Raw genomic sequence first — 27,405 nt, 5'->3', positions numbered from 1 at the left:
TCAATTGCCATCACAGTCAGTCATTAATTGTTGTCAATAATCAAAGTGGGTATGCCATATGGCCATAATGGGAAGATGAAAGATCGATCCTAAAGTCAAACACGACAATGTTTTTAGCCAACTTGATATAATTGCTACATTTCTTTTGAAAACGAAACATAATTTTGATAATACTAATAAATGAGCTAAATCAAAATACAAAGTCTCCATAGCAGGAAGAGAAGAATCCTCTATCCAAAAAATACATCAAAAGAAAAATGTTTAGCGTAGGGGGCTAGAGTATGAGCCACAAAGTTGGCATCACGTCAAATGCTAATTAAATATGGAGAACTAATAGAAACTGACAATGAGCACCTAGATGGACATACTCATTAAATGTAGTTGAAATTATACCAAAATGGTACTGTCAGAAAATATGAAAGATGAGAAAGATGTATATGAGGATGAATTATGCTTGTACCATAATTTACCCACATGGTAAGTTGTGAATGGTAGAGGGGTGTCTCCACATGGGCGACTTGTGTCACTTCTCTACCATTCACAACTCCCGTGTCACTTTATGTGGCACTGACATAGCTCTATCAGGATAAGAAATAAATTATGATTGATGCTCTTGTAGAGTGACTCGCAATGATGATGAGATCAAGAGAATCTTGATCTAGCTAATTTAAGGATATCAACTAATAGAGGCCACATGAGCGTGTGATGAGTCAGGATATTCTAACGGCGTTGAGGGTGCTCTTCAGAATTTTTTTTTTTCTTATAATGAGGGGTTTAGTGCGACAAGGAGGGAGGCATGGAAGATAAGATAAAATGAAGTATGTGGAAGACTTGGCGAAAACACATGGTGCAAAGCGCTTGCACTATATATGTAAACAATAGACTAGTGCATGTATCTACAAATAGGAGCTGCAGAAAAAGAGGCTCAACAATGTATATATATATTTTCCATAAACCCTGAAGCATGACTCTAAACCATGCAATAATACCATACATATAGCATAACATTAGTGGCTAAATAAACCCCTAGGTACATCTGTGGGGATCACAAATTGTTTTTGCATCTTTTCAGCACACAAACCAAGTAATCCACCAATTTCTTATGAAGTCATCCCGATCGTCCTCTTCACCTTTAGATAATGCTTTCCCCGGCCAGCAACTTCCACATCCTTGCACCATTAGTTCCCTACCAATAAAGGTAGACCGTAGACCAATTATGCTTTTTTTTTTTTTTTTTGGGTGCGAAAGTAACTGAGTACTGTCTTGGTATTGTGAGGAAATAAATAAACATATATGTTTTTAAAATTATGAGAAGAGAAGAAAATATGTGATGGTTGGTAGGATTTGTTTGGCTTTTAATACCATGTTAAAATATAATTAAAAAATAATAATAATGTAGACTAACAAAGCAAAAGGTTTGGCTTGATGGCTACATCGACATAGCTATATCTTTATCATTAAGCTCCATATATTATAATGAATCCATTGCGGGTATTTATGGTAGGCTAATTCTAAAAATGCAAGGTTACAACGCTTGCAATTCAAGTAGGACCATGATTGGGCCTTGGGCCTTAATATCTTTAATAATGGCTTTACTAAAATTTGACAATTCTAATGTTACTGTTAATGATATTGGGTCAAAGGTATATTTTTATAGGCGGGTGATGTGAGAAGGATGGAACTATATACAGTAAATATGCCTGGTGAATCTGAACATAGTTCTAGCCAAGAAGGTTGACCAAAGGTCCAGATATCTACCAAAAGAAGAAAAAACTTTCAGCATAACCAAGGCTAACCAAGAAGGTTGACCAAAGGTGCTCTGATGGTTAAGTTAATATAAGGGAATTGAGTATGTAAAATAACCAGGAAACAGTAGCTAAAGATGGAATATCTTGGTCAGTAGGGGGATGTGTTGTTTATAGAGTAATGAGGGCTTGGTTGGCTGAGAGGTGAATGCGACTCAAAACAAGGGCTCACCAAACTACTAGTGTGAGGGGATTGGTTTAATTAGGCCCACGACTGAAGAATTCCTAGCAGTTGGAATTCTACTGAGCTCGGCCCGAAATCCACTTTAGGTTGGTGTGTCAAATTGTCAATAGCATATTTCTATGCGGGTCGAGTTCATGCTTTCTCTTTGTTAAATGGTTCATATCATTTTTTATTTTTTATTTTAATTATTTTTCATGGATACCATGATAGGCCTACCTATCATGGTAACTCTAAGAGGATTTCCAACAACTATTCTATCTCTTTTTTTCCGCCCTAAATTCACCTAGCTTTTCTCCAAAACTCTTTTCCAACTCGCTAAATAGAGGCTAATTAATTATTATATAAAAAAGCATAATAGCAAAGCCAAATGTGGCTAGCCATTGTTACATCAACAACATATTTCTCATTATTTTATATGTTCTTTCTATCACACACGCTCAAGCAAGAAACGAGAAGAATATTTAAGTGGAATAGAGAGTTGGTTTAGGAGTGTATTTGAAAAGTGAAAACATGGTTAAAGATTTTGAAGAATTTTTCAGAGATGCTCCAAGCTTGTCATGTACAATTGTGCATCCATTTTTTGTTATTATTTTTGGAGAGAAAGAGAGATATGGCACACACTACCAATACGTTTGAAAGTTTGGAGTGAAAAGAGAATAATGGGTAGGGAGAAGACAATGAGAGGGGAGGATTCCTCTTATTTGGATGTTTTAAAAATTAAGAGAAAGGGAAATAAATATGCCTCCTATTTGTGCATGTTTAAAAAATTAAGGGAGAAGAGAGAAGGGGAACAGTCATATAAACAATTATGATTAGTATTAGCTAATTTTGAATAAATAGATATAAATTGACATTTTAAAGAAAAATTAACACTTCAAAGTTTAATAGTATACGTGCAACTCCTCCCCTTCGCATCCCAATTCTCCCACTTAGGTAAATAAATTGAAGGGTTTAGAAGGGAAAGATACCCTCCAAATCACCCCAAACCTTTCTCCCTCCTTTAAAATCTTCCAAATAAGGTTCATTAAACTCTCCTCATCATTTTTCCTTTAATCCCCTATACTTTCCCCCTCCATCCAAATGCACTATATACAATTGTGGGGGCCAGTGAATTAGGAGGTACTGTTAAGGCTGTACTAATTGGGACTATGGTCCAATCCGAGGACATTAGACCATCCGAGGATGTCTAGATGAAATTATAAGGGAAACAGAGTAAAGAGAATAGTAGAGATAATAAAAGATAAGTTCAACGAATGTCCGAAGAGAAAAGTCATCTCGGTAACAAGGGTTTGAAGTCAGTTAGAGTGTCATATCATCATAGACCTTCTTTGAAGTTACATCACAACTAAGGGTTGGACATTGGGCAATGGGTAAGAAAAGAAAAGGGAAAACAAATATCTTCAAAAGCTGCTACCTCTGTATTAAATGCCTCTCAACCAAGTCTTTGGCCGCATTAATGTGGAAGTAATGCCTGAACAGTGGTCAAACAGCCTTACAGCTACTAGTTGATAGTTCTGAGAGGGGCTGGATGGGACAGATTGGAGTTCCCTGAATCTAACCTACACGTGTGTGGTAGAGATGATACCAAGATTGCAGTATATAGCATGGGAGGATGTACTAGAAAAGGGGATCAGGAAAAAATCAAGCAATTTTAGAACAAGACTGCAAACTCTTGTATAGTTATATTTGATCAACAAGACAATATAATATAAACTCCTCAAATTATTCCGATGACAGATTTTTTCGTCCTACTTGTGTCTAACACCCCTAAATTACCTAATTCTATCGTTTTTCTTCTAGAATAGATCTTGTTCTTTCATCCACGCTCTACAAATTTATTGTTTGGACCGCTTGGGTTTAAACCCAATCCTGTATTGGGTCCAATCCAATTTCAATTCTTACAACAATTTTACATTTCTTTCCTTGCATGAATCGTGGTTCGATTGTGCAAGATTGGGACAACCTTAAGCTAGGCAAGTTGTACCCATGAACTTATGCAAAATTTACAAAAATAATTTTATATTAATAATTATTATTTAAATTGACATTGTTTTGAAATTTTTGGGAATCTAAACCCTTTTTATTTTTTTCTTTTTTAAATCGTATTTTGGAAACATAATCTTTAAGTTGAAATTGTATTTTCAAAATATAATTTCACTTAAAATTTTGATGAAATCTTGTTTTGAAAACACGATTTTTAAGTATTGAAAATTTGTTTTTAAAACACAATTAAAAAAAATATTGGATATTCAAATAACTTTAAAATAGTGTCAACTTAAATAATTAATTTTAAATATATAATATTTTATAAATTCTACCCAGAAGCCCAACTTAAAAATATTCTATCCAACCCAGAAAGTCTTCTTCCACACGAGAAGCACATGGCCCTATAGTTTCTCTCACCCCTGACTAATAAATTCCTCATTTTCTTGAAAAATGTGCCAAAAATGGCCTATGCCATGCATGATGCGGCAAGCCTTGTACCAAACCAGAGCAATTTGTAGCTTATTTTTCCTTATCTTTTCCCTCCATCCAAATATATGGTACACAATCTGACATTTCTTTCCTAGCATGTATCGTGGTTCGATCATGCAAGATTGGGACAACCTTAAGCAGGGACGGACATAGCTTAGGGCTCCCCCAAGATTTTTGAAAAATTATAAATAGTATATATATCTCTACAAATTTTTTAAAATTTGCCCCTGAAACATATATTCTTGCCCCTCCCCCCTAAAAAGGTTTACATAATAGTGACCCATAAAACCCAAAAATATTATCTGGCATCCCTTCTGTCCAAGTGCCCAAAAACATTAAAAAAAATAAAAATAAAAATAAAAATAAAAAACCTTTAGACTAACCAACATATCAAAAAAATAATTCATATATCTAGAATTCTAGATAACACGAAAAACCATTAGACAAAGCAAAAATACCAACTAAAAAAATAAAAAAATCCGGTCAATAACAAAAATAAAATACTAACAAGACAATTAAAAATCACAAATCCATAGCAAAACAAATTTCAAAACCCCTTTCCACCATAAAATAAATTTCAAAACCCCGTTGAATTTTTTTCCCAATTTTTCTCCTAGTCAAGAGGTCTCTATCTCACTCAACTCTCATCCCTTCCTCCATGGCTTCACTCCACCAACACCCAATCACCGTCTCTACCATTGAACACTCCACACACCCTTTATTGTTCTAGCAGCTTGGGTTGGTGTCTCCAACTCGTCAGTTCGTTCCACTGTCCAAACTTACACACGAATTGAAATTGGCTAAGGCATGGTCTCTCTCTCTCTGTGATTGTTGTGGAGTGTATTATTTTGTTTTATTAAGTTGTCTTTTGTTTTTTCTTTTTAACATAAGTTGTGGCATTTTTTTTCTATTGCTAAAATGATAGTAAAAAAGTTTATTTCTGACTCTTGTTAAATTGATGGAAAATTATTTATTTATTTATTCAAACAACTTGCCCAATTTATTTTTTCAAAATTGCAACATTTGAAAAGAATCTCACCTCTTAGATATTTCACCAATAGATCTCACCGTTTTTTTTTTTTTTTTTTGCTAAACATTAATGCTTCATCGTTAGTTAGCCATTATTTTGTGGTTGTATAAATTTAGTAGTTGACATGGGTTTAAATTTTGACCTATTGTTATTGATAGAATATAGCATTATCAAGAATTGTGTATAGAATAATTTGAATAGAACAAATAAATTGATCTAAAATTTTTAACGTGTAAAGAATAAAGCCAAATATTTATGCATTTATAATATTAATTAAATGCTTATAATATTTATGATGTCTTTGATTCAATTCGATCATCGATCGGTATATCTTGGTCAGACCAAAAAACATAAAACAACTCTCTTTTTTGGTTCTTTATCCAATTTGATTTTAAAAGCCATGATAAATCTCTTTAATAAATATAATTTGAAAATTATGGAAAAGTCAACTACAATATTTAAATTTTTTCAAAAGAAAAAAAAAATTACAAATGCCTACTTCTAAGTTCTAACCTAATTTTAAAAAATCCTTAGACACAAAACTTTGGCCCCTTAGTTCGAATTCTAGTTTTGTCCCTAACCTTAAGCTAGGCAAAATGTACCCATGAACCCAAGCAAAATTATATATATATATATATATATATATATATATATATATATATATAATAAAAATGATTTAAATTGGCATTGATTTGAAATCTATTTTTTTTTCCTTTTTTTTAAATTGTGTTTTAGAAACATGATCTTTAAGTTGAAATTGTGATTTCAAAACAAAATTTCATTTAAAATTTTTTGTCGAATTCTTGTTTTGAAAGCTCAAATTTTAAGTGTTGAAATCATATTTTTAAAACACAACTAAAAAATAATTAATACCATGTCAACTTAATTATATATATATATATATATATTTTATACAAGATAAAAATTCTACTCTAACCTAATCTAAGTATATATGTGTGTGAAACTCTCTTTTGGAGATTTGAATCTTGGCTCTTGGCCCCCATACCCCATATCCCACAAACACTTATACTAATTAATATTAAAAATAGGATCACGTTAACGAATGTCCTTAACCCTCTTTTAGGAAGAGGGAATGGAATGGAATGGAAATTGTAGGGATGGTAGGCCTAGGAATGCACATCTACATGTATATTGGGCTATTGGCCCAATCCGAGGACATGAATAGACATAAGGGGCGGCCTGACACCAGGGGCAACGGTCTGGACTACTCCATTGATGTGGATAAGTATCCAGAAGAAATAGGATAGAGGGAGGCCATGAAATATCTCAAGGGAAAACTGCTACCACCGTATTAAATGCTCTGCAACTAACTTTCTGGCTGCATTAATGTGTAGAAGACCCCTAAATAGTGCTGCACTGGCTGCCCCAACGCATAGAGGGGCTAAGAGGGTGTCCGATGAGATAAGCACTCAAGTAGTGACTTGGTTGATCAACAAGTGGAGGGTCAAGATCATCTAAAGAGAACTATATAATGGAAGTGATCCTCCATGGAAGGGGGGGGGGGATCGAGAATTAGAGAGAAAATCACTGTAGCAATCAAAAACTGAACTTGTAATCAATCTTGAGAGAAATATATAAGAACTGATCTCCTCAGACTGTGCCGAAGGCAGTTTTCTTTAGTTTAAACTTGTCTATCTTCATTCTCTTGTCATCAAGATCTACTTTCCTTCTTGTCTGATTCACTAAATCTTAGTTTTCCAACCCACTCTCTAAAAATTTATTGTTTTAAGCTATTTGGGCCTAAGTCCATCCATCTTTTGAGTTAGGGACTCAAATCTAATCCTTACAAAAATAAATGAAAAGAATAATTTCATAATATTATTTCCGTCCCTTATTTGAGAGTTTTAATGGAGGGAATGAAAAGTCAATTCCCTTATTTGGGAGTTTAAGTGGGATGAAATGGAATAAGTATGAGGGAATACACATTCCTCTCTATTTCCTTAAAACCTCAAATTTGCATTCCCCCTGAAATTGGGAGGAATGGAAATGAATGAAATTAGATTTGATGAATTTTTTACTTAAACTTCCAAAATACCCCTATATATTCAACCCTTCATTTTAAAAGAGGGGTCTAATAGTAATATTGTTATAAAATGATTTCATGTCATTCCCTCTATGTTACTTCTAAACAAAATTATTTACATTCTATTCATTTTCATTCCTTTATTTTAAAACATCCAATTAAGGTTACTTAATTTTATTTCATTCCATTCTTTTCCATTTATTTCCCTTACTTAAATACATTTCATTCCCTTATGAACTCCCAAACGAAATCTTAAGGCAATTGTTAATAAATTATAATAGGAAAATTTTAATACCACTTTCATGGAAATTTTAAAAAGTTATCAACAACATTTATTATTTTATCATTCTCCTAATAAAATGTTTTCTAAAAATAGCTCCTAAATCAATATCCTTAAGGCATTGATTAACATTTCCCTTAAAAATAATGGTTAAGTTAATATGTGTCTTAAGGTATACATTAATCATTCATTTTAAGAAAGTTTTTATTGAGAATTAAAAAACTATAAAAAAAATTAACCACTTTTTCATTTTTTCATAAATTTTTTTATAAAATAGTTTACTAACATGACATACATTAGGAAAACCCAAAATATAATATTTAATACATTTTACCCATGAGGTCATGACTATAAGATATTAGACTACCCAACCTAGGAAGTCTCCCTTTGAGCACATGAGTAGCGCGTGGCCCTATGAATTCTCTCACTCCTGTCTAAATTCCCTGTTTTCTTGAAAAATGTACCAAATTGGCCTATACCATGCACGAATCATGATGCGGCAAGCCTCGCACCAAAGCCGAGCAATTTGTAGCTTTTTTTTCTTTCTTTTTAGATTATAGACAGCTTTTTTTTTTTTTTTTTTTTTCTGGGTAATTTGTTATTGCGGGGGTTCAAACTCCCGAGTTAGCGAACAAAGAAAGTACGGGGTACCATTTAGGCAACTAGGCCCGGTGGTTTATAGACAGCTTTATTTGTTGAAGTTAAAAGGTGTGACAAGAATAGAAATTTGACTAGTTCCCTCAAATTGTAGAAAGTGCTGTCTACTAGTCATTGCCCTTTTTGTTGCTAATATGCTGTCTTGTAGTCTTTGTCTTTCTAGTTCCAGTTGGTATCATAACCATAATAAAACTATTATTCCATGCCAATTCCTAGGGTTACTCGGAATATTTTATGTTAACGTATACACGTGTGTTTGAGTGATTAGATCCCACCTCAAGTTATAATTACAAGACTTAGTAATTGATATGATATTGTTAAGTTGAAATCCATAAAGTTTATTCTCACCATAACGTGGGTGACACTGATAACTTGAATAAATGCACTAGGACAATTTGAAGTAAAGTCATTGTATATCTCACTATTTCATCACTTTTTTCATTGTATAAACACTCCTCATCCAAATATAACAATTTCTCTACAGTGATTGAATCCCAAAAATGTACCAAGTGGCCTTCTGTCTGTGTTATTTGTTGTATCAAATGCTATTATATCACCAAATCTCTAGTCAATGATCATCCTTATATCAGCCCAGAAGGTAATAATATTCAACCCCTCACTATCCAACTGAACAACATAAAAATATGAAGGATTTTCCTTTAATTGATGATTAAAATATCTTTTCAAGCTAGCAACTCGTATCTTTCGTAAATAATTCTTGTAATCTTTCTTGGTAAAACAAAGGATATCATATCTACCAACTTGCTTACCCATAAGTTGATAAGACTCCTTTAATTTTAATCTTGATTCAAATGCCAAATTCATTTCAATAGCTTGATTTATAGACATTTTCCATTGTGATGGCATCATGTGTACGAATTTGGATCCTCTACATTTCACGAGAGGGTTCGAATCCCTTGCAGGATAGACGCCTCTTGGCACTCGGATAAAGCCTCATAAGGAAACAAGAACTCAAACAGTTAATGTGGTGATTAATTAATAACTTCAACTGCACTCAAAAATATTTACAACCCTTGGTGCCCATATAAGGCCTTCAAAAGGATCAGAACTTCAGCAACTTACGTGATAATTAATCATTTCAAGATAAAGATGTAGACCTTGAGAACAAACAAATATTGAGGAAGTCCACTAATCATTCCAAGACTTGCAATTAAAGGATATACGGCCCTAGGCATGATTGAGACCTCAACATATTTATATTTGAGCAGTTGACAAAGCTACATGTAGAGAAAAGTATCTTTTACATGAGTCTTCTTGTGAGTGGCAAATGGCTTAATCATGAAAAGGTTTGGCAGGCCACGACCTATAAAGAATAACATAACAAACGAATCCATTAGAGAAAGAGTCGTGTTAAACAGGCTTCTATAATATAGTATGACCATGTAAGTCAACAAGCATGCAAATTATGTAACGAGGAGATTAGCAAAGTACTATATACATCTATGTGTGTTTATCACTCCCTTATTCTTTAGCAGCTGGGGACTTTAGACCTAATCACACAGATGGGAAAAGCAGGCAGATGGATTAGAAACATTTTGGTGGGCAAAAGGGTGGAGAAATACAATGATGAAACTTCTTTTCCTATTGAGTGTTTGAATACCAAATCAAGGAGCCAACCAGGGACCTCTAAAGTGAAGCAAAGATGGCCTTTGGGAAAGGCAGCTAACAAAGAGGCATCCCAAAAATTTTCTATATCACTTGACTCTATTGACACTAACAAATTGGAGAAATGCAAGAAGAATGATCTTTCTTTTTCTGCTGAGTGCATGGCTACCAAATCAAGGAGTCAACCAGGAACACCTAGAATGAAGAGAAGATGGAGTTTGGGAAAAGTAGCAGCTAACAACCATAAAGTTTCTAAATCACTTGACTCAATTGACACCATCAAACTTCCAATGCAGGCCATGGCAGAAGATGAGGGTCGGCAAAATCATGCCAATGCAGAATCTGTGGTACAGCAGAATTGGGCCATGGCAATGGCAGTTAAAGATGCTGAGAATGCAGCTGCCACAAAGATTCAAGCTGTCTTTCGCTCTTATTTGGTATGAGCTTCCACCCATAATCTTTATCTTTTCAATTCTAACAACATTTCCAGCGCATAAAAGCTCAAGTTAATCCTAATGTTGGCTTGACATCATAAATAAAATTTATACCGTCCATGCTGAAATAACTTACTGAATATAAAAATGGGAATTACTATGTTCGTTTTCATGATCTGCCTATGTTGTTTCAGGCAAGGAGAGCACTGCAAGCTTTAAAGGGACTTGTCAAGTTACAGGCACTAGTTAAGGGTCATCTTGTAAGGAAACAAACAAGTGCTATTATGCGGCGCATGCATGCAATGATGGCTATTCAAGTTAGAGCTCGAGTTCAGAGAATCCAGATGGCAGAGGAAGCACACCTGCTGTCAAAAGGCAACCGCCCATTCACAGGAATTTCACTCAGGACAATGGATCCAGAAGAATGCATAAAGTGAGTCTTATTTTGTGTGCAGTTTTAGCATTTTTCCCATGACATGTTACTTCATAAATCAAAGAGGAAAGGTTTAAAAAAAGAATAATGTCTACTATTCCTTCTGGTTTTCTGGCAAGACTAGGGATAAGAAAACACAACCAAACAAGGATGGAAATTTTTCAGTACTATGGCTTTGCATACAAGAGTTTATTTGTTTGGAATTAAAAAGAAAAAAATCCTTCTAGGTCCCAATTTCATTTTCTTCTAAGCAAACTAAACAAATGCTAAGCTCCAGGGAAGCTCATTACCTGCTGCCCTGTAACAGAAGGCTATGATCTGAAATTTTCAGTCACTGTTTCTCATATTTCCTTCTTTGTGTAGGAAAAAAATCGATAAGAATCTCAATGAAATTTGGGGAGTTTCAAAGAGCAAAAGTGGCTATCTGAATCTTTCACAAAGTGAGAGGATAGAACAGGGTTTCACAACATATTATTCTGGACATCATTCAATCTCAAAGCGAGAAGATCCATATGGGGACCCAACACAAGCCTCTTTCACTTTTCAACAAGCTGATTTTATAGGACATGTGTCACATGACTATCCATTCTTACCAAGTTACATGGCCAACACAGAATCTTCAAGGGCTAAAGCCAGGTCACAGAGTGAACCAAAGCAACGCCCAAATGGGAGAACGAGGCAGAAAAGTAAGCAAATGGAGTTAACAGATGGAATGAGTGTCCTGGTAAATTATCAATTTCAACACTCATCTTCACACTTGAAACACAATGGCCATGACCCCTGGTTTATCAAGCTCTACCAGTCAATGAGATCATCAAACAGCAAGTTTGATTCAACGAGCACAATGAGCAGTCATTCCAACCACTACTGATATCTTGATGCATATGATGTAAGAAATCATCTAGGGCTTCGCTAAATTCTATTGACTTCAACTTGTTTTCTTTTTTTCATTTTGTCTAATTTCTTTCATTAATGAATGCAGCCCCAAATGACTCTGTTCTAGCCATTGATCATTATATGGAAGACAAATGATTCAAGCTTCAACTACAGAATGATGAGGCTGCAATATAAATGAAAGGAGGAGACATTGGATTATGCCAGTCATAAGAAAACTACAAAGGAGCATGGAATTTAATCCTTATACTAATTTTCATTCATTTTTTTCCTTGACTGCTCGCATTTGATCGTGTTCCTGTCATACAATGAAGAACCTAAAAGGCTACAAGTATATGTACAGGCTCGAGTGAATTTCAAGAAAAAAAATTGATTGAAATGGATCTATTTCTTGCAAAAAGAAACTATAAAGGCATTTAGTTTGTCAAAACCAAATCACTTGTCATCAGAGATTGTGTAACAAGATCATATATATCTCTTCAGCCACAGACACTGCCATCATTTCCCTCCTTGTTAGTAACTTATTATCTTACATTCGTTTATTCTTTTAGCATTCTCTTGTCTTTGCATTGCCTCCAACTTAAATCAAGTAACTAGCATCTAGACATTAGGTGCCAGAGCACAAATATGCAAGTTCATGCTTTCATTAATATATAATCAAATTATGCCAACATTATGAAAGAGCGAGTTCATTAGCACCACAAGTTTGCTGCCTCATATAAAAGGAAAATTTGAAGTTCTATCTGATCTGACACCTAAAAATCTAATTTGAGATTTCCACCAGTACATCACACTAGGTTGAACCAGTCTTGAAGTAAACAGCAATATGATTATTTTTTTTTGCTAACAATACTATTATCATTGATACGAACATTCACCTTCAAACCACCGGCAGAAATATCTGCAGAAACTTCACAAAAAAGCTTTGAACTTCTCTAGCAGTTAGCATGCCATAAAATACCGCACTTAGCCCTTTTTTTAATATAGGTAATAAGAAATTTCAATAAACCAAAAAAATCATACAAAGGGAACCAGTAGAGTATACTGGACATGTACCCAAAGGTTCCTTGATCGAGATCACAAACTTTGATGTGAATCTCTCTTCAGGCAGCTCCTGGTCCTCAAACGTCCTGAGATTCCTCTAGCTCCATACATGGCAACATTGAAATAATCCTTTCACCATTTTAGGCATCACCCACTTCATTCCAAAGACTGAAAATATAAAATTCCACATCTCTGTAGCTACTAGAATACGCAATAGCAGATGATCCAGAATTTCTTCACTATTCTTACACATGATACACCTATTCACATCACCATTCCTCTTTTCATAAGATTACCACTAGCAATACTCTTTTGATGGGATTATCTAAGAATTTTCCCCCAAGCTGCAGTCCACACAAAGAAAGATATCTTCATAGGAGTTTTTGTCCTCCATGCTGCCTTCCAAGGAAAATCTAAAAACACCACCTCTCAGCACCTCATAAGAAGTAAGAACACTGAAACAACCATATTATTCATTATCCAGATTACCATGTCTTCCATACCCACACGAACTTAACCGAGTGCAACAGTTCTATAGAGTTTACAAACATTTTCATCTCCTAATCCTGAGCAGGCCTCACAAAAAAATAGGATTCCAATGAACTCCACCATTACATCCTGCCATGCAATCACCCACCATAACATCTTTGTGGTCGCTAGCTAAAATAGTTCAGAGGACAAAATGACAAAGATGCTAGGTTCCTATCAGCACACGAAGTATCATTCCAAAATCTTATCCACCTTGCATCTCCAACACTATATTTAACAAATTACAGAAACGAGTCCCACCTGGCTCTAATCACCTTCTTAAACCAAAAACCACATGAGTGGCACACAGTAAGAGAAGATCAATTCCACACACCATTCCCAATATTTTATCCTCACCAATCTCCTCCATAACTTGCCAGTCTCTTGAGTGAATCTTCATAGCCATATCCCCAATAAGGCCTGGTTAGAGCACACTAAGGGTCCGTTTGGATACAGTTGAAAACTGAAAACTGAAACTGAAAACTGAAAAACACTGTAGCGAAATAATTTTTAAATGTGTGAATAGTATCGTGGGACCCATTTTTAATGAAAAAGTTGCTGAAAAGTGAAATTTGTGGGTCCGTGAACAGTACACAATGTGCTGTGATTGATCAAAAAAATTGAAAAGTCAAAGTTTGCGGCTACTGTTCATTGAACAGTGCATGAACAGTAGCCGCAACACCCAAAACGCGTGAAAAAAAAAAAAAAAAAAAAAAAAAAAAAAAAAAAAAAAAAAAAAAAACTGAAAAACGCAAACGCAGGATTGGGCAGAAAACGCCCAATCCAAACGCACTCTAAATATGAGCAGAGTTAGTGCCATTTAGCTGAATTAAACTGTACCTAGGGTATTTTCTTTTATTCAATCCAAGGCCCTAAACCACTCAAATTCAGAGCATTTCAATTTTGAATGCATACCTAGTGTAGTAATAAGATATCCAAGACATTATCAGGGGGTCCCAGATTTGTACATATATGAAGAAGTATCTATATGCATAAATGTTTGTACGTGTGTTTACATACTTATGTGCATGTGTGCACGCAAATATTTGCAAGAATCTGTTGTCCTATAAAAAAGGTAAATCCAAATCAGATATCCTAATGGAATCTGAAATGTTATGTCTGATCTTAAAGTCAAATCTTTGCCTAGGAAAAATTTTGGGGGATAAAAATGAATGCATCTTCTATAAGCCTACAATGAGTACTAGGACATGTTTTCCTCCAAATTATTATCACATAAATCACAATAAAGTTTACTTATGCCCTAGGTCATCTCCCTTCATTTTATAAGGAAAAAAAATAAAGAGTTAGTTGTCTTTTTTTACTTTGACCTGTGTTGTTTTGTGAGGTGAACACAGTTGCCTCTCACTTCCACTCAGTCAGGTGCTATATTTGTAGTAGAAAGATAGGTATAGGTTGTCTTTTTAGTTTCTCTTTTTTCCTGCTTCCTTAACCTAATGCACTTGCAATTCTTGAGGAAAAGGCCTGATATGACCAAAGTGCGTAAATAGTGCTTTTCAACATCGCTAAAAATGGGTACATTTCGTTGGGGCCAAACTCAATCATCCAAAAATAAAATAAATGCTGCATTTTGGCTCAAAGCAAACTAGGTTTTGAATATTGAATAATTACATTACACTCTATACAGGATCTGATTGGTAAAACCATGCCCCCTAGATGATTAATAACAGAAACATAAAGATTGGTTCTGATTCTGCACAGAGATCTTACCCTCTGGAAGTATTGTGCAGCATACCACTGAAAGTCTTGGCTAAGCTAGCCATACACCAGGCATAAATGATCAGTTGAACCAAAAGAAAGTTTGGACCATAACAACAGGAGAAGAAAATAATAAACAAGCAAGAAAAATACATCTTCATGAATCTTTAAGACATTGTGCCAGTACAAAGCCATTGATACGGTGGAATTGAAACAATACAGTAAGAAACGTTTGTACATATCAGAATACTTCTGTTACCTCATCTAATTTGTTAAGCTACAATACAAATCCATGACAGATGATACCTAATTACCATCTCAATGAAAGTCTTGAAATTGAAACATTGATGAATATGGAAGAGGCATGAAAATCTATCAAAAACCTATGATATCAGCATCTGCCTAAGCTCCTAGTGCCTCTATACGTCAAACAAAATAGAGCCGACTCTATAAATTGTTAGAGCTAGATTTATAGTACATGTGGCAGCATTTCATTAATAACATCTTCCTGCTTGAGATTATTCTCCTTGATGCTCTTAGTCAACCAGATAGCAGTTTCCCTAGGGGATACCTTCCCAGGCCCAAATGGCTTCAGCAACACCCCAAGCTCATCATACCTTTCCTGTTGCAGCAACCTTGCACTAAATTCAAGCAAACCTTCCAAGGCTTCTGCTCTTTGCTGGTATGATGATGTGTCAAACCGGCGTTGGCGAGAATCTGATGAAGTACGGCTTGACGCCCCAGCAGTTGCATTTTGATCAGAGCATTCATCACTTCCATCCTTTCCATCTGCTTGAAACAGACTGCGTTGAATTCCCTGCCATGCATCAGGGAAACTGGGCTTGGCAGAAGCTCTATCTGTCTCTATTGTACATTTGTCCTTGGTGATGGAATGATCATTGTACTGCGGGGACCCAGAGGAGCCTTGTGCCGAGGTTGTTGAAGTTTTACGGACAGGAAAGAACGGGTCTTCATAAGAGGCTAAAGGGAATTCCACCATCCTGTCAATACGAGGGGAATTGACAGAAACATCTGGAGATTTTAAACAGTGAAGGATTCCAATATTGGGCCTGCAAGGAGACTGTTGACTTGCACCTCTTGTTGACAATGGCAAAGATGCTCTTCGAGCTGTTGTGATAGTTCTTGGAGTGTATGAAACAGGAAACTGCAAAAATGAAATTCAAGAACTCAAACTTCTAACACAAGTAAATATTGCAAAAGAAAATTTCCAACATGCACTATAAAAGTCACCCAGTGAAAAGTGATTATTCAAGTTTGAGCTTGTTGGTTGGAGAAACTTACATGCGACCATCATCCAATGTATGTGCACACACACACACACACACACACAGACTTCTAATAAATCTTACCGATTCACTTCTTTTAGGAGGGCCACCAGCTGTTGCTGTAGTACGTCTTGAAGATTTAGAAATATCTGAAGCTTTGGCAACAACTGTCTTAGAAATGGCTGTCTCTTCGATGATGCCTCGAACAGACAGCTCTTGTAATCTTTGAGTCAGATAACTTGGGTTGTCATGAATTTCTAAAGTAGAGCACAGAGAATCTTGCTCAGCTCCAGATATGCTTGGATTCAAAGTCCTATCATTGCTGAATGAACGGCGCTTTTCCCTGTAAGTAGAATACGGAACATCTTTTGGCTCCGAAAATCTGGTTTTCTTCATGTAAGTGGTTTCAGGCCACTGGGCAGGTAAACTACCTCTTCGGGGGCCGTTGATCTTAAGGTGAATCTTAAGAACATAAGCCTGAAGGTGGGAATGCCTAAGTAGGGCTGCGGCCTGCCATAACAAATACACTTCATATGAGAGGAAAATCCTCAGTGCCTCTAAACACAGTATGAATGAATAAATTCAAGAAACAGCATACTACCAAAATTTCTCAACAAGTGTTGGGCATAATGCGATCACAGGAGTCTTGCCATCATAAAACTGAATGGAAGATTTCTAGGCTCATTTGTATATCCTTTCTAAAAATACTTCAATGGCAAAGGTCATGACACATTTTGGATATCCTTTTTGAAATACTTCGAACTAGCAGGAAAAGTAACTTTCCTTTTTTATTTTTTCAACTTATTTTATTTTCTTGCTGCAAAGTGGGACTAAGAAAACGCTTCAGCAAACAGCTAAGCAATGACATTTTTGGTAAAGAAGCGAGAGAGAATGTGCAGAAATGAGGGTGACCTAAATAACAACATTGGTCACGGGCAAAAGGGTGATTGCTGCGCCAATCTATTAAACATTAATTAATTTGAAAATGAATTAATAGATTATAACCTCTTAGTAAAATATTAATAAATTAAATTTTCATTCATCTTTTGATGCCAAGAGGTTGTTTATTTCAAGTTTTCAACCCAATATAATATGAGTTCATTTTGAGTTTGAATAAAGTTTGACACAATATATTAATTATCAAATACTTTTCAAGTAAAAAGTAAATCTAAACTAATTATAGGATTTAGAATTTTAATGAATTATAGTTGTGTATTGAAAATGAAATTTTATTAATATTAGCTTTCAGTAATATTGTATAATTAATTAGAGAAGAAAAAAATAAGGTTGATGGTATAATTTCATATTTTATATTAATTTTTTTACAGCTAATTTCTTATTATACTACTATCAGTTTCTAATTGCAATTTTTTTTTTTTTTTTTTTAAGATTTGATCACCTAATCCATTATGATTCAATTTTTCAACATACTTCAGTAAGATATGATCACTAAGGAGTAAGGAGATATGGGAACTCAAACATGAACTATAACAAAAGAGAAAGTATCCAGAGAATGTAAAATAAATGCTTCATTTGTTCCAACGAAAAACGTTTTCTGAGAAACACTTTATGAAAAGTGACTTGTTTTCCTGTGTTTGATTGCAATCTTGAAAATGGCCATACAAAATTTTTTGATTGTTGGTTTGCACAGAAAAATCATTAATATGCTTTGTAATTCCAAACAATTGCAGAACAAAAACTTTACTTCACAAAAGTAGATCCAAATGGGAAAACATTTCCTATTTTTTACGCCATTGGGGATGCTTAATGAAAAAAAAAAAAAAAAAAAACACATTTAGAATCTGCATGAAAAATTATGTGGGAAAACGACTGGATGGAGAAAGAAAGTCATTTGGAAAAAGTCAACAATCAATCTATGTAGAGAGAAAGGGGATGAAGAGAGATAAGTTAGTAATGAGTTTTTTGTGGTGTGCAGTGTATTTGTGCAAGTCTATTGAATATGTTACGTAAAAGTGAAAAACGTTTTCCACAACTCCACTCTATGGACTTTTTTTCCACCGAAACAAACAAAGCATTAACACAATACAGGATGTGAGACCCAATTTTTATGATATAACTTATTTTATATTAGATATGAAACACAATGATTTTCCAGCTAACTTTAATTTTGATACACATAGTCATGACATCCCACATGCCAAGATTATTACTATCACGCAGCCCACCGATTAGAGAAACACTGCCACTGCCTACAACACCTCTACCATCAAAAGACCATCTCTCTACCAACACGGCTTGCCTCCACCATCTAGGGCATCACATTTGACATTTCCACCTCCACCATCTAGGGCATCACATTTGACATTTCCACTACGGCTATAAATATTTAACACGGTGACATGCCGCCACCAAGGAGATATAGGGCGATGGGGCAACAGCAATATGGGCTAGCATTTAATGAAAATTTACTTGAATTGTCCCCAAAATCCTTCAAGGTTTTTCATTAGTTCAGCATAAAGGCAATTTAAGTGGCATCCCTCAACCAACATGTGGCAGATTTTAGTGAACATGCTAAATATAGCATTAATGACTAAGAAAATGAAGTATAGAATGACTAAATCTTTTGTACACTTTGTAAATCATTGGCTATGTGGGCCAGTTATCCTATATTAATATAGATATATTTCACATATTTGTATAAGATGTAGATCAAAGAATAATTATACATACACTTGGTCTAATTTCTGGGTTTTTCCGCAGCATGCTTTTAACAAGACCTCGACTGAAAACAGAAATAAGCGATATGGTTAGAACAACAGCACTCACCAACTAAAAGCTAAGATACATATACAAATAAAAATTTATTTTTAACTTTACAAGTGAACCTTAGGAAATTATTGGTAATCACAACCTAGCTCATTTCCAAATGCATATCTTGGATGTCTTTAGGTAGTAGATTTTGTAATAAACCAAGCAGAAAGGTAAGATGAGGACTGGCATGAACAGCCAAAAAATTTATACAAAGAAAAGCATAGGACTTACAATGCACCAGAATATTTTGTTGGAAGTGGAGAAACTATAGACTTATTTATTTTGTTGATCAGTGCTTGCATGTCCTGCTCAATAAAAAGAAAGTAAACTTTAAAATAATGAAAAACAACAATTGCTATACATGCAGGAGAAAGCGAAAAGAAGGAAGCCATGCAGTGTTAACCATGGTGAAAACGTTATCTGATAAAAGAAAGGTACAGGGGAACCTTTATAGGTTTTTATTGAATAAATGGAATCTTCATAAACTTGGGAGACCAAATCCAGACCATATAAACTCACACACACAGAGGCAGGGAGTAACATGACAATGCATTACAGAAAAGAATTTTAAAGTTTTTTTTTTTTTTTTTGGTATAAGTTCTGCTAAAGTTTACTTACAAACAACATCCTAAATATCTCAAACTAATTTCATAACAAATCTATATAAAAAAACTCTATATTTAAAATATCTAGAGAGAATGAGTGTGCATGCATTGCATGTGTTTATTACATTCATATCCCTCTTTTTTTTTCTTTTTTTGGGTAACCACTGAATGCATTAAGGATCTGGAGATAACAGTTCAAGTCCTGTCTGAAAAATTAAAATACAAATAGGGAATAGTATAATTAGCAGGCAGACAAACTACAAGTCCAGTTGTTGAGCGCATCCCATTTTTGCTAGAGCATCAGCGCAAATATTGGTTTCCTTGTAAATATGCTAAACTCAATGGTGTTTGATCCACATCAGAAACCACCTCCACTCATTCACGATGGACCTAAGAAAGAAATTATGAAATTTTAAAGAGTTCAATAATTGAACCACTGTAAAAGCATCAAGCTCAACATCTAAATGAGTAATCGCAATCCCGCAATGCCCACAGCCCAGCTTTGGCACTCCTCATAATTCCAATGGACCAAGGGTACCCTTTCATCCGAGATCTGAGGAACTCTCAAGTGAGCGCCCCCACCCCCAAAAAAAAAAGACCCTGAATTACCCATCAAGGATCTGTCAGAATTTAGCTTGTGCCATTTTATGGTCAGAGAAAGGGGAGGTTAAACAGCTTTGGGTTTCCTTCTCCAAGGAAAAAACTAGATCTCAACAGGGTCAAACGTGGATGAAGGATCCTTAAAGTCCAATTTATTTCTAAACAACCTGGGAGACCAGACGCCCAAAGGAAAGACAATTTGCCAAGGGATAGACTGCATGCCATACGTAATACTAGAGCAATAGACATTTAACCAATGTTCCATGAAAGGAAAAAAGAGTGGATGAAATGGCTAGGGATGCCTAGCCAATTCCAGAAAGAATTGGTCACTTGGCATTCCCTAAGGAGTGAATCCAAGGAGGCTTGAAACATGGGGCAAAACAGTAGAAACTTTGGACCTCAGTTCACAAAGTTTCCAGAAGACTATTCTATGCAACATAACCACATGAACTGAACCTTGGAGAAGGATTTTATATTTCAAATCCAAACACATGAGTTTCTACATTCATGCTCAATACCTTAAATATGGCTGTTTTATGTATTAGGCTTAACAAAATTAGATTCTTAGGATCTGACCATTCGCATCTATGGTGATGAAATTTTGAAGATCAAAGTGGCCTACTTACACTTACACATGTACACTATTTTTAGCAAATAAAATAACAAAACATGATGATTGATGCCCACACATTCTGCATGATCCTCCTAGTACAAGTATTTCCTTGAAACTCAGAGAGAAGGAAATGCAGCAATCTACCTTTTTTTTATTGCTAAATGCAATCTACCTCTATGTATGCCTTAAAATGATAAGGTCCAAAAACTTACAAATGCTTTAAATGCAGGCCTATGAGCAGTCATTTCATACATACAGCATCCTGGATAACAGAATTTCACAATACATAAACACTTTCAGCAAAACAACTATAAAATTAATCAATGCCAAATAACTTTCACACACTCACACAAAATGCTTACCCAAAGACCAAATATCTGACTTTGAACCGTAAGGTATATCAGCAAGAAGCTCAGGACACATATAGCTTGGAGTTCCCACAACCTGATTTACAAGATGAGAATTATCATCAATGATAAATATAATAAATCATTCATAAGTTGACCAATATAAAGATATTGCATTACTTACAGAAGAAGCAAGATCATCTGAGGTCAACATTTTGGCAAGTCCAAAATCACCTGCTCCATCATTGATCTAGTGTTAGCAAAACTATGATCACCTTTGAGAGAACTATAGAAATTATAGAATCACTTACCAAGACGTATGTCTTGATCTTTTGTCAAGAATATATTTGAACACTGGAGGAATCGTGGAAGAGTATCAGTATAAATTAGCATCAGAGTATATGGATGGAGAAAGAAACACCACTAACCTTGACATCACGATGAAGAATATGATTCATGTGCAAGTAGTCGAGTGCCATCAGAAGTTGAACAAGCCACTTACAGAGCTTCTGATAAAAGTATCTTTAATAATCAGATGCAAAGACTCTGAGAATGATAAACTACTTAAGCACGTGATAGTTGAATACTGTGCAAGGAATGTAAAATCAACTTTTGCAGCAAAAGGATAAAGAAAACAAAAACAAAAAACAAAATAAATAAAAACCTCTTCAGAGAAAAGAAGACCATTAGCTTTCTTTATAGCTTCTGCCCTGTACCACACAGGAAAAAGTAGTATGGGTGATCTGAAGTTATACAATTCCTTAAGACAAAGAAAAATCTTCCATTTCTCAAATCCTACTTCAACAAGAAAGAAAACTCACATGTCACCTCCTTCACAATAACCAATAACAATGCAGACATAGCAACCCTGAGGGCAAAGGCATCAATATGAACCAATGTTAGGCTATAGCAAGTTAGTGAGGTTGCTATATTTGATTAGCAAAAACACACAAATTGGGAGAAAGACACAAATTTAGAAACAAAAGTAATAATAATAATAAATTTTAAATGAGGTCATATGTCCTAGAGAACCAATTGTGCAACAATAGAGTACTCCATGTGGGATCAAAGGTGTTCACCACTGACTTGACACCATGCATCAAAGCTGTACACAAGGCCATCAAAAATCTCGAATGATTTTCTTGATTTTAGACCATGTCCAACCCCATCCATAGATGGCTACTGATTTTGAATCAAATTTGTGGAATGATTATTTATGAAAAAGGAAACTTGTTTGAACAATTCACATTGCTGACTCAACTCAACTCAGCTAACGATGGCCTTACTCCAGTTATGGTTGAAAATGAATCAATGATGAAAACCAACACGAGAAGTATCTCACAAACTTGTAATTCAAGAATATCCTTAATGTCCAAGAAGCTCAGCAAGAGAGCGATCTAAAACCTAAGAATTAAGACATATTTTGCAATTTCATATAGTTTGGTACATTCTATATAAATTTATAATTTTCAAAAGAAACATTTTAACAAGCACCAACAGCAGAGAATCTGGACACATTTCGGCTTTAGGGGAAGAAGAAAAACAAAAGCTCCATCAAACCAATCAGGCAGCAGAAAAATGGAAATAGTATACCAATTCAGAACAAACACAAATACGAAAGATATATATAGATACATATATTTTTTTTTTGGATAAGTAAATAGGCAATCTATAATTACAGGAACAACATACCTTCTCTACCCAGGAATCCTTGTAATCCACAATAAAGGGATTTCGTAGTTTAGAAATAAGCTCCATCTACAGAAAACCAAGAAAAGGGTCAAATCCAGAAAGTCACATAAATCCAATATAATTCAACAAAAAAGGTTCAAATGTAGCCCAATTAGCTACCATATTTTCTACTACAATCCAGTCCAGCATACGTGTTTTGCTAAGTAATTTGAAAAGAAAAGAAGGCAGGAGGAGGCCCGTAAACTAAGTCCAAAACCCACTGCATAGTCCATACTATCCATCATGTTTTTTTAGTATGTAATGCACAAATGTATCATCCATTTCAAGGTCTAAAAAATCTTAAATTCATCTACTGCCTCATGTGCAGCAGCTGTTAACATATTTTAAAAACTCGGTCAACTATGTTCACCATTTCTCACAAGATATACAAAGCACAGAACTTTTCCTTTTCTTTCTTTTCCTAATTTTTGTTTTCATGAAGTCCCTTCGTATGTTGGTCCTCAAGAACCTCAAACAAAAATATTCAGGACTAATGTGGCATAAACATATAAAGAGAACATATGTGGAAAATTTAACCATGCCAACAAGAATGGAGAACCAACCTCCTGGTGTGCAGATCTACGAGACCTATCAGTCTGACGGGCAAGACGAATCTTTTTCAACACATACCTTAATGTATCAACACAAAAAAGAAAAGAAGCCAAATTAGAACTCAAAGCACAATCAGAAATAACCATTATACTATACATCAATAAATTCTCAATGCTCTTAAATAAACACAGACACACAAAAAAAAACCAAGAGTGTGATTTTTCATTCTCACTTCTTCTTCTCATGCTTATGCCTCACAAGAAGAGCAGCACCAAAAGCTCCTTTACCAATTTGCTCCAGAATCTCGTATTGCTCCATGTGAGTGATAGCCTCTATATTCCTCTTCTTCTGGGCATATGCCAAAACACTTCAAAATTCCCACTACATATTCACAACACCATGGATCATGCTTCAAAAGATGATTCTTGGAATGTACTGAAGTTTGAAAGTGAAATGAATGCAGCAAAGTAAAAACAAAGGAAAGCTACACTAATCTGCCAAGTTACTCAATAATCCCATATGCTTATAAAGTAAAATTCTTTCTTCTTTTTTTCCTTTTTTCTTGTGAAACAAATAACCGCATTGTAACAAATAAAATACTTCTCACTTTAAAGAGATAATGTAAGAAATTAAAGAGACCCTTCAAAACCAAAATCAGTTATTTCTTTTTTTTCTAAAAAGACAAAGCAAAAGATTTAACTTTTAAAGCTCGCTATGAAACCACATTGGTCAAAGATATCATTTGACGAAATAGTGAAATGAATAAATACTCAATAAAGTTTGAATTTTTGTGTAAAAACCAACCCAGTAAGCCAAAGGGTCTCAAATATTTATTCCAAAAAAATAACTAGATAGTTTACATTCTAACAGTTTCTCAGAAACCAAACACTGTCTACATCATGAAAAATGTAAAATATCTAGATAGAGAAGCAATCTCAGACCACAAGCTCCTCAGAAACCCAAACAAAGATCCAATGTGTACAAAGAATGCATCACACGCACACACGCACGCGCACACACACATAAATACGTACATACTTACATGTATACAAGAAAAGGGTGAGTGAATCTGTGAGTAAAACCCAGAAATGGGAAATGCACCTTGAAAGGGAATGTGGGGTGTGGGGAGGAGATAAAAGTGGATCAGAGAGGAGAGATCACAATGAGAGCGGAAGAGACAAAGAGAAAAAGAAGGAGAAGCAGCAGAGTTCGAGGCACCACATTGGAAGAAGCCAGAGCAAGTTGAAGAAGAAGACGACAGAGTTGCAAGACAGGTACTAGTTCAAGAAACAACAGTGGAGGAAGTCGCACTGCCTCTTTCGCCATTCCCTTTCTACACACAAACTGACAAACTTAAAGAGAGAGATTACATTGCTTTTTTTAATGATAATAATTAAAAAAAGAGAAATATTATAAAACTACAATGTATAGAGGTTTTTTCTTTTTCTTTTGGGAGACACAATGTATAAGTTTAACATATATTTATATTTTAGCAAAAGAAAAGAGAGAGAAAGACAGAGAGAGTGATGGGTCAAAATGAGAATGATGTGTAATGTTGTGAAGAATAGAGAGAGAGAGAGAGAGGAGTGGGTTATACATGCTTTTCAGTTTCTGTGTTGTGAAAAGGAGTGAAAATGAGATTGTTGGATTGTGGGGGGGGTCGATAGGGAATACTTGAAGAATCTAGAGTCAAGAACTACTGGTGCATCTTCTTGTATATGCCTACATGGATAGCAGTTAAAGTCAGCAGAAAAGAGATAAATTAGTGCAAGGTGGTCTCTTCTAGTACAATTGTCAGCTTTTTAGTGGGGTTTTACATAATTTCCTCTTTTTTTTCTTTTTCTTATTTATATTCTTAGTATTTTAGATATGCGCCTTTCTCTTTTCCTCTTTTTCGGTTGTGTTGTTTGAATGACACTTTATTTTCCCTCTTCTTTTCATATTCTTATATTTTAGATAATTAAAGGTTGTCTAAACAATCAACTGTTCATAATAATAAAAAGTTCATAAAAAAAATTTAAAAAAAAAAAATCTAACCTGATCCGCCCATCCAATTGGAATAAATGCACTCATTTTGGTCAATTTCAATCAGGACTTAGATTAGTATTGAATTTCATATCGTTAACTAGTTAAGTTAGGTTTAGATTAAGGCAGAACTCAACTGTCGAATTTGATTAACCAATTATGTCTCATTGTTGAAAGTCAAATCTAACAAGTCTCATCCTCTACAACTACCACCATTGGACACCAAATTGTGATCATTAGAAATGCCTTGTGGTGCCTAGCTCTCTCTCTCTCTCTCTCTCTCTCTCTCAATGTTGTTTAGTTAGTTGTTGCCCTTATTGTGGTCCTTGTTATCATCAACAAGTAGACTCAATAAAAACAAAATGATTCCAATCGACAGATCAAGAAGGATGTGAGTTTGATCCATTTCGGTTGGTATCAATTTAAAGCTTTGTAACCCAATTTGATCAAATCAAAAATAGCATGTTCATGTTCAAAACCCAAATGCTACACCAATTGGCCAAAAGTAAGTGTGTTCACAACTGATTCGAGACCAACCCACTTAGTTGATTTTGCACCAATCTAGCCACTACAGAGAGATTCCAACAGTGACTAGGGTGGCTTAGATTTTTTACTTCAGTCGATACAGTGGTTAGTTGCCATTAAATTCTGACAACTACACCACACCACAGACCACCATCAACTCAGGTATTTTCATATACACACACACACATACACACTTCTCTCTCAACCCACAACTCATATCTACCCACACCACAAACCTGTTTAAACTTCTCTCTCTCTCTCCCTCTCTCTCTCTCTCTCTCTCTCTCATCCTTATTTGCTCTGATTGCTACTAGATTTGCTCTCTTTAGGTTCTAGTTGTGGGTTTCAAAACTAGGTTATGGGTTTCAAAATTTGATCGACTGTACTAACAAAAAAAAAAAAAGGCCTCCAACGTTGCTAGAAAGCCAACATTAGCAGCGCAATAACGATTCCAATTCTAAGAACATCAATCTTGGTAATGCGACTAAAAAATCACCCCAAAACTGGCCGCACTGAAATGTGTTCTCTCCTAGTTAAAAGGGTAAAGGTCATTGGTAATTAAGGGGTTGTTTGGTAGGGGTATTTAAACAACAGTTTTCATTGTTTAAATAATACAACACATATTTCAACAACATTTTTTTATCAACACATATTTTCACAACACTTAAACAACGTTACTAGAATAACATTACCAAATGGGCTCTTAAGTGTTTCTATTATTTGTTATCATATCATCCCTTTCATTTGCTTATATAAATATGAATGCAATTTCTTTTATTTTATTTTTTATACCAATAATTAATGTCAAAAGTTTTGAAACTCAATGGTGTAGATGTGTAGTTGAGTTCTTTCAAAGAATTTAGCTTCAATATCTTTTTCCTTGCTTTTTGTTAGATATATTTACTAATGTTGTCAAATTTAATTGGTATTGAGGGTTATAAATCAAACCCAACTGGCAACTGCTTGATATTGTCTTGAAAGGGTTGTTTAAATCACTTTTTTTTTTATAGGAATGGTTGTTTAAATAACCTAATATAACTTAACCCGAAAGACAACAAACTAGGCTTGATGAACATGCTACTTGGCTCTCCTTGACACTAACTTTCAAAGAAACCAAGCTTACATGAGGTCAACTTTCAATCAAATTCGTTTTAAGTGCTTGTTCGAGATAATGTAAAACAAACAAACCAAGTTTAAGC

General features: G+C 34.8%; 2 protein-coding genes and 1 long non-coding RNA gene across 6 annotated transcripts; 1 reads left to right on the top strand and 2 right to left on the bottom strand.

Annotated features, from left to right (window-relative positions):
* Window positions 1-9,998: 9,998 nt before the first annotated feature.
* LOC115980628 lies at window positions 9,999-11,839 on the top strand. The gene is made up of 3 exons (XM_031102858.1): window positions 9,999-10,538; window positions 10,730-10,968; window positions 11,332-11,839. Exons 1-3 carry the CDS (start codon window positions 9,999-10,001, stop codon window positions 11,837-11,839), a joined length of 1,287 nt encoding a protein of 428 aa, XP_030958718.1.
* Window positions 11,840-15,280: 3,441 nt separating this feature from the next.
* LOC115981514 (serine/threonine-protein kinase Nek2-like) lies at window positions 15,281-24,930 on the bottom strand. 4 transcript variants are annotated; one of them, XM_031103710.1, is made up of 15 exons: window positions 24,699-24,930; window positions 23,889-24,004; window positions 23,668-23,734; window positions 23,066-23,131; window positions 22,195-22,241; window positions 22,038-22,083; window positions 21,802-21,882; window positions 21,685-21,727; window positions 21,558-21,607; window positions 21,389-21,470; window positions 21,239-21,288; window positions 19,440-19,513; window positions 19,128-19,179; window positions 16,521-16,946; window positions 15,281-16,315 (listed from the first exon to the last, which is right to left on the bottom strand). In XM_031103710.1, the coding sequence occupies exons 2-15, from the start codon at window positions 23,972-23,974 to the stop codon at window positions 15,620-15,622; spliced, it is 1,866 nt and encodes a 621-aa protein (XP_030959570.1). In that variant the 5' UTR covers window positions 23,975-24,004; window positions 24,699-24,930; the 3' UTR covers window positions 15,281-15,619. The 4 variants fall into 4 exon arrangements, with proteins under 4 accessions (XP_030959570.1, XP_030959568.1, XP_030959567.1 ...); XM_031103708.1 differs by having other exon boundaries at window positions 23,889-24,037; window positions 24,758-24,846; XM_031103707.1 differs by having other exon boundaries at window positions 23,889-24,037; window positions 24,699-24,788.
* On the bottom strand, window positions 17,797-19,119 carry LOC115981516. The gene is made up of 2 exons (XR_004089370.1): window positions 18,769-19,119; window positions 17,797-18,732 (listed from the first exon to the last, which is right to left on the bottom strand). It is a non-coding gene; the product is annotated as an uncharacterized LOC115981516 (long non-coding RNA).
* Window positions 24,931-27,405: the final 2,475 nt, after the last annotated feature.

This window comes from Quercus lobata, chromosome 3, assembly GCF_001633185.2.
Source record: "Quercus lobata isolate SW786 chromosome 3, ValleyOak3.0 Primary Assembly, whole genome shotgun sequence".
NCBI lineage: Eukaryota > Viridiplantae > Streptophyta > Magnoliopsida > Fagales > Fagaceae > Quercus > Quercus lobata.
Note: the sequence above shows the minus strand (reverse complement) of the source record. Positions and strands in the feature narration are given on the sequence as shown.

Coding starts and splice junctions, on each gene's coding strand:
- LOC115980628 (XM_031102858.1), top strand. CDS start 9,999: ATGGGAAAAGCAGGCAGATGGATTAGAAACATTTTGGTGGGCAAAAGG. Junction 10,539..10,729: donor CTGTCTTTCGCTCTTATTTG/GTATGAGCTTCC, acceptor ATGTTGTTTCAG/GCAAGGAGAGCACTGCAAGC. Junction 10,969..11,331: donor GATCCAGAAGAATGCATAAA/GTGAGTCTTATT, acceptor TTCTTTGTGTAG/GAAAAAAATCGATAAGAATC.
- LOC115981514 (XM_031103710.1), bottom strand. CDS start 23,974: ATGGAGCAATACGAGATTCTGGAGCAAATTGGTAAAGGAGCTTTTGGT. Junction 21,883..22,037: donor GTCTTCTTTTCTCTGAAGAG/GTTTTTATTTAT, acceptor TACTTTTATCAG/AAGCTCTGTAAGTGGCTTGT. Junction 21,728..21,801: donor TTCTTCATCGTGATGTCAAG/GTTAGTGGTGTT, acceptor CGATTCCTCCAG/TGTTCAAATATATTCTTGAC.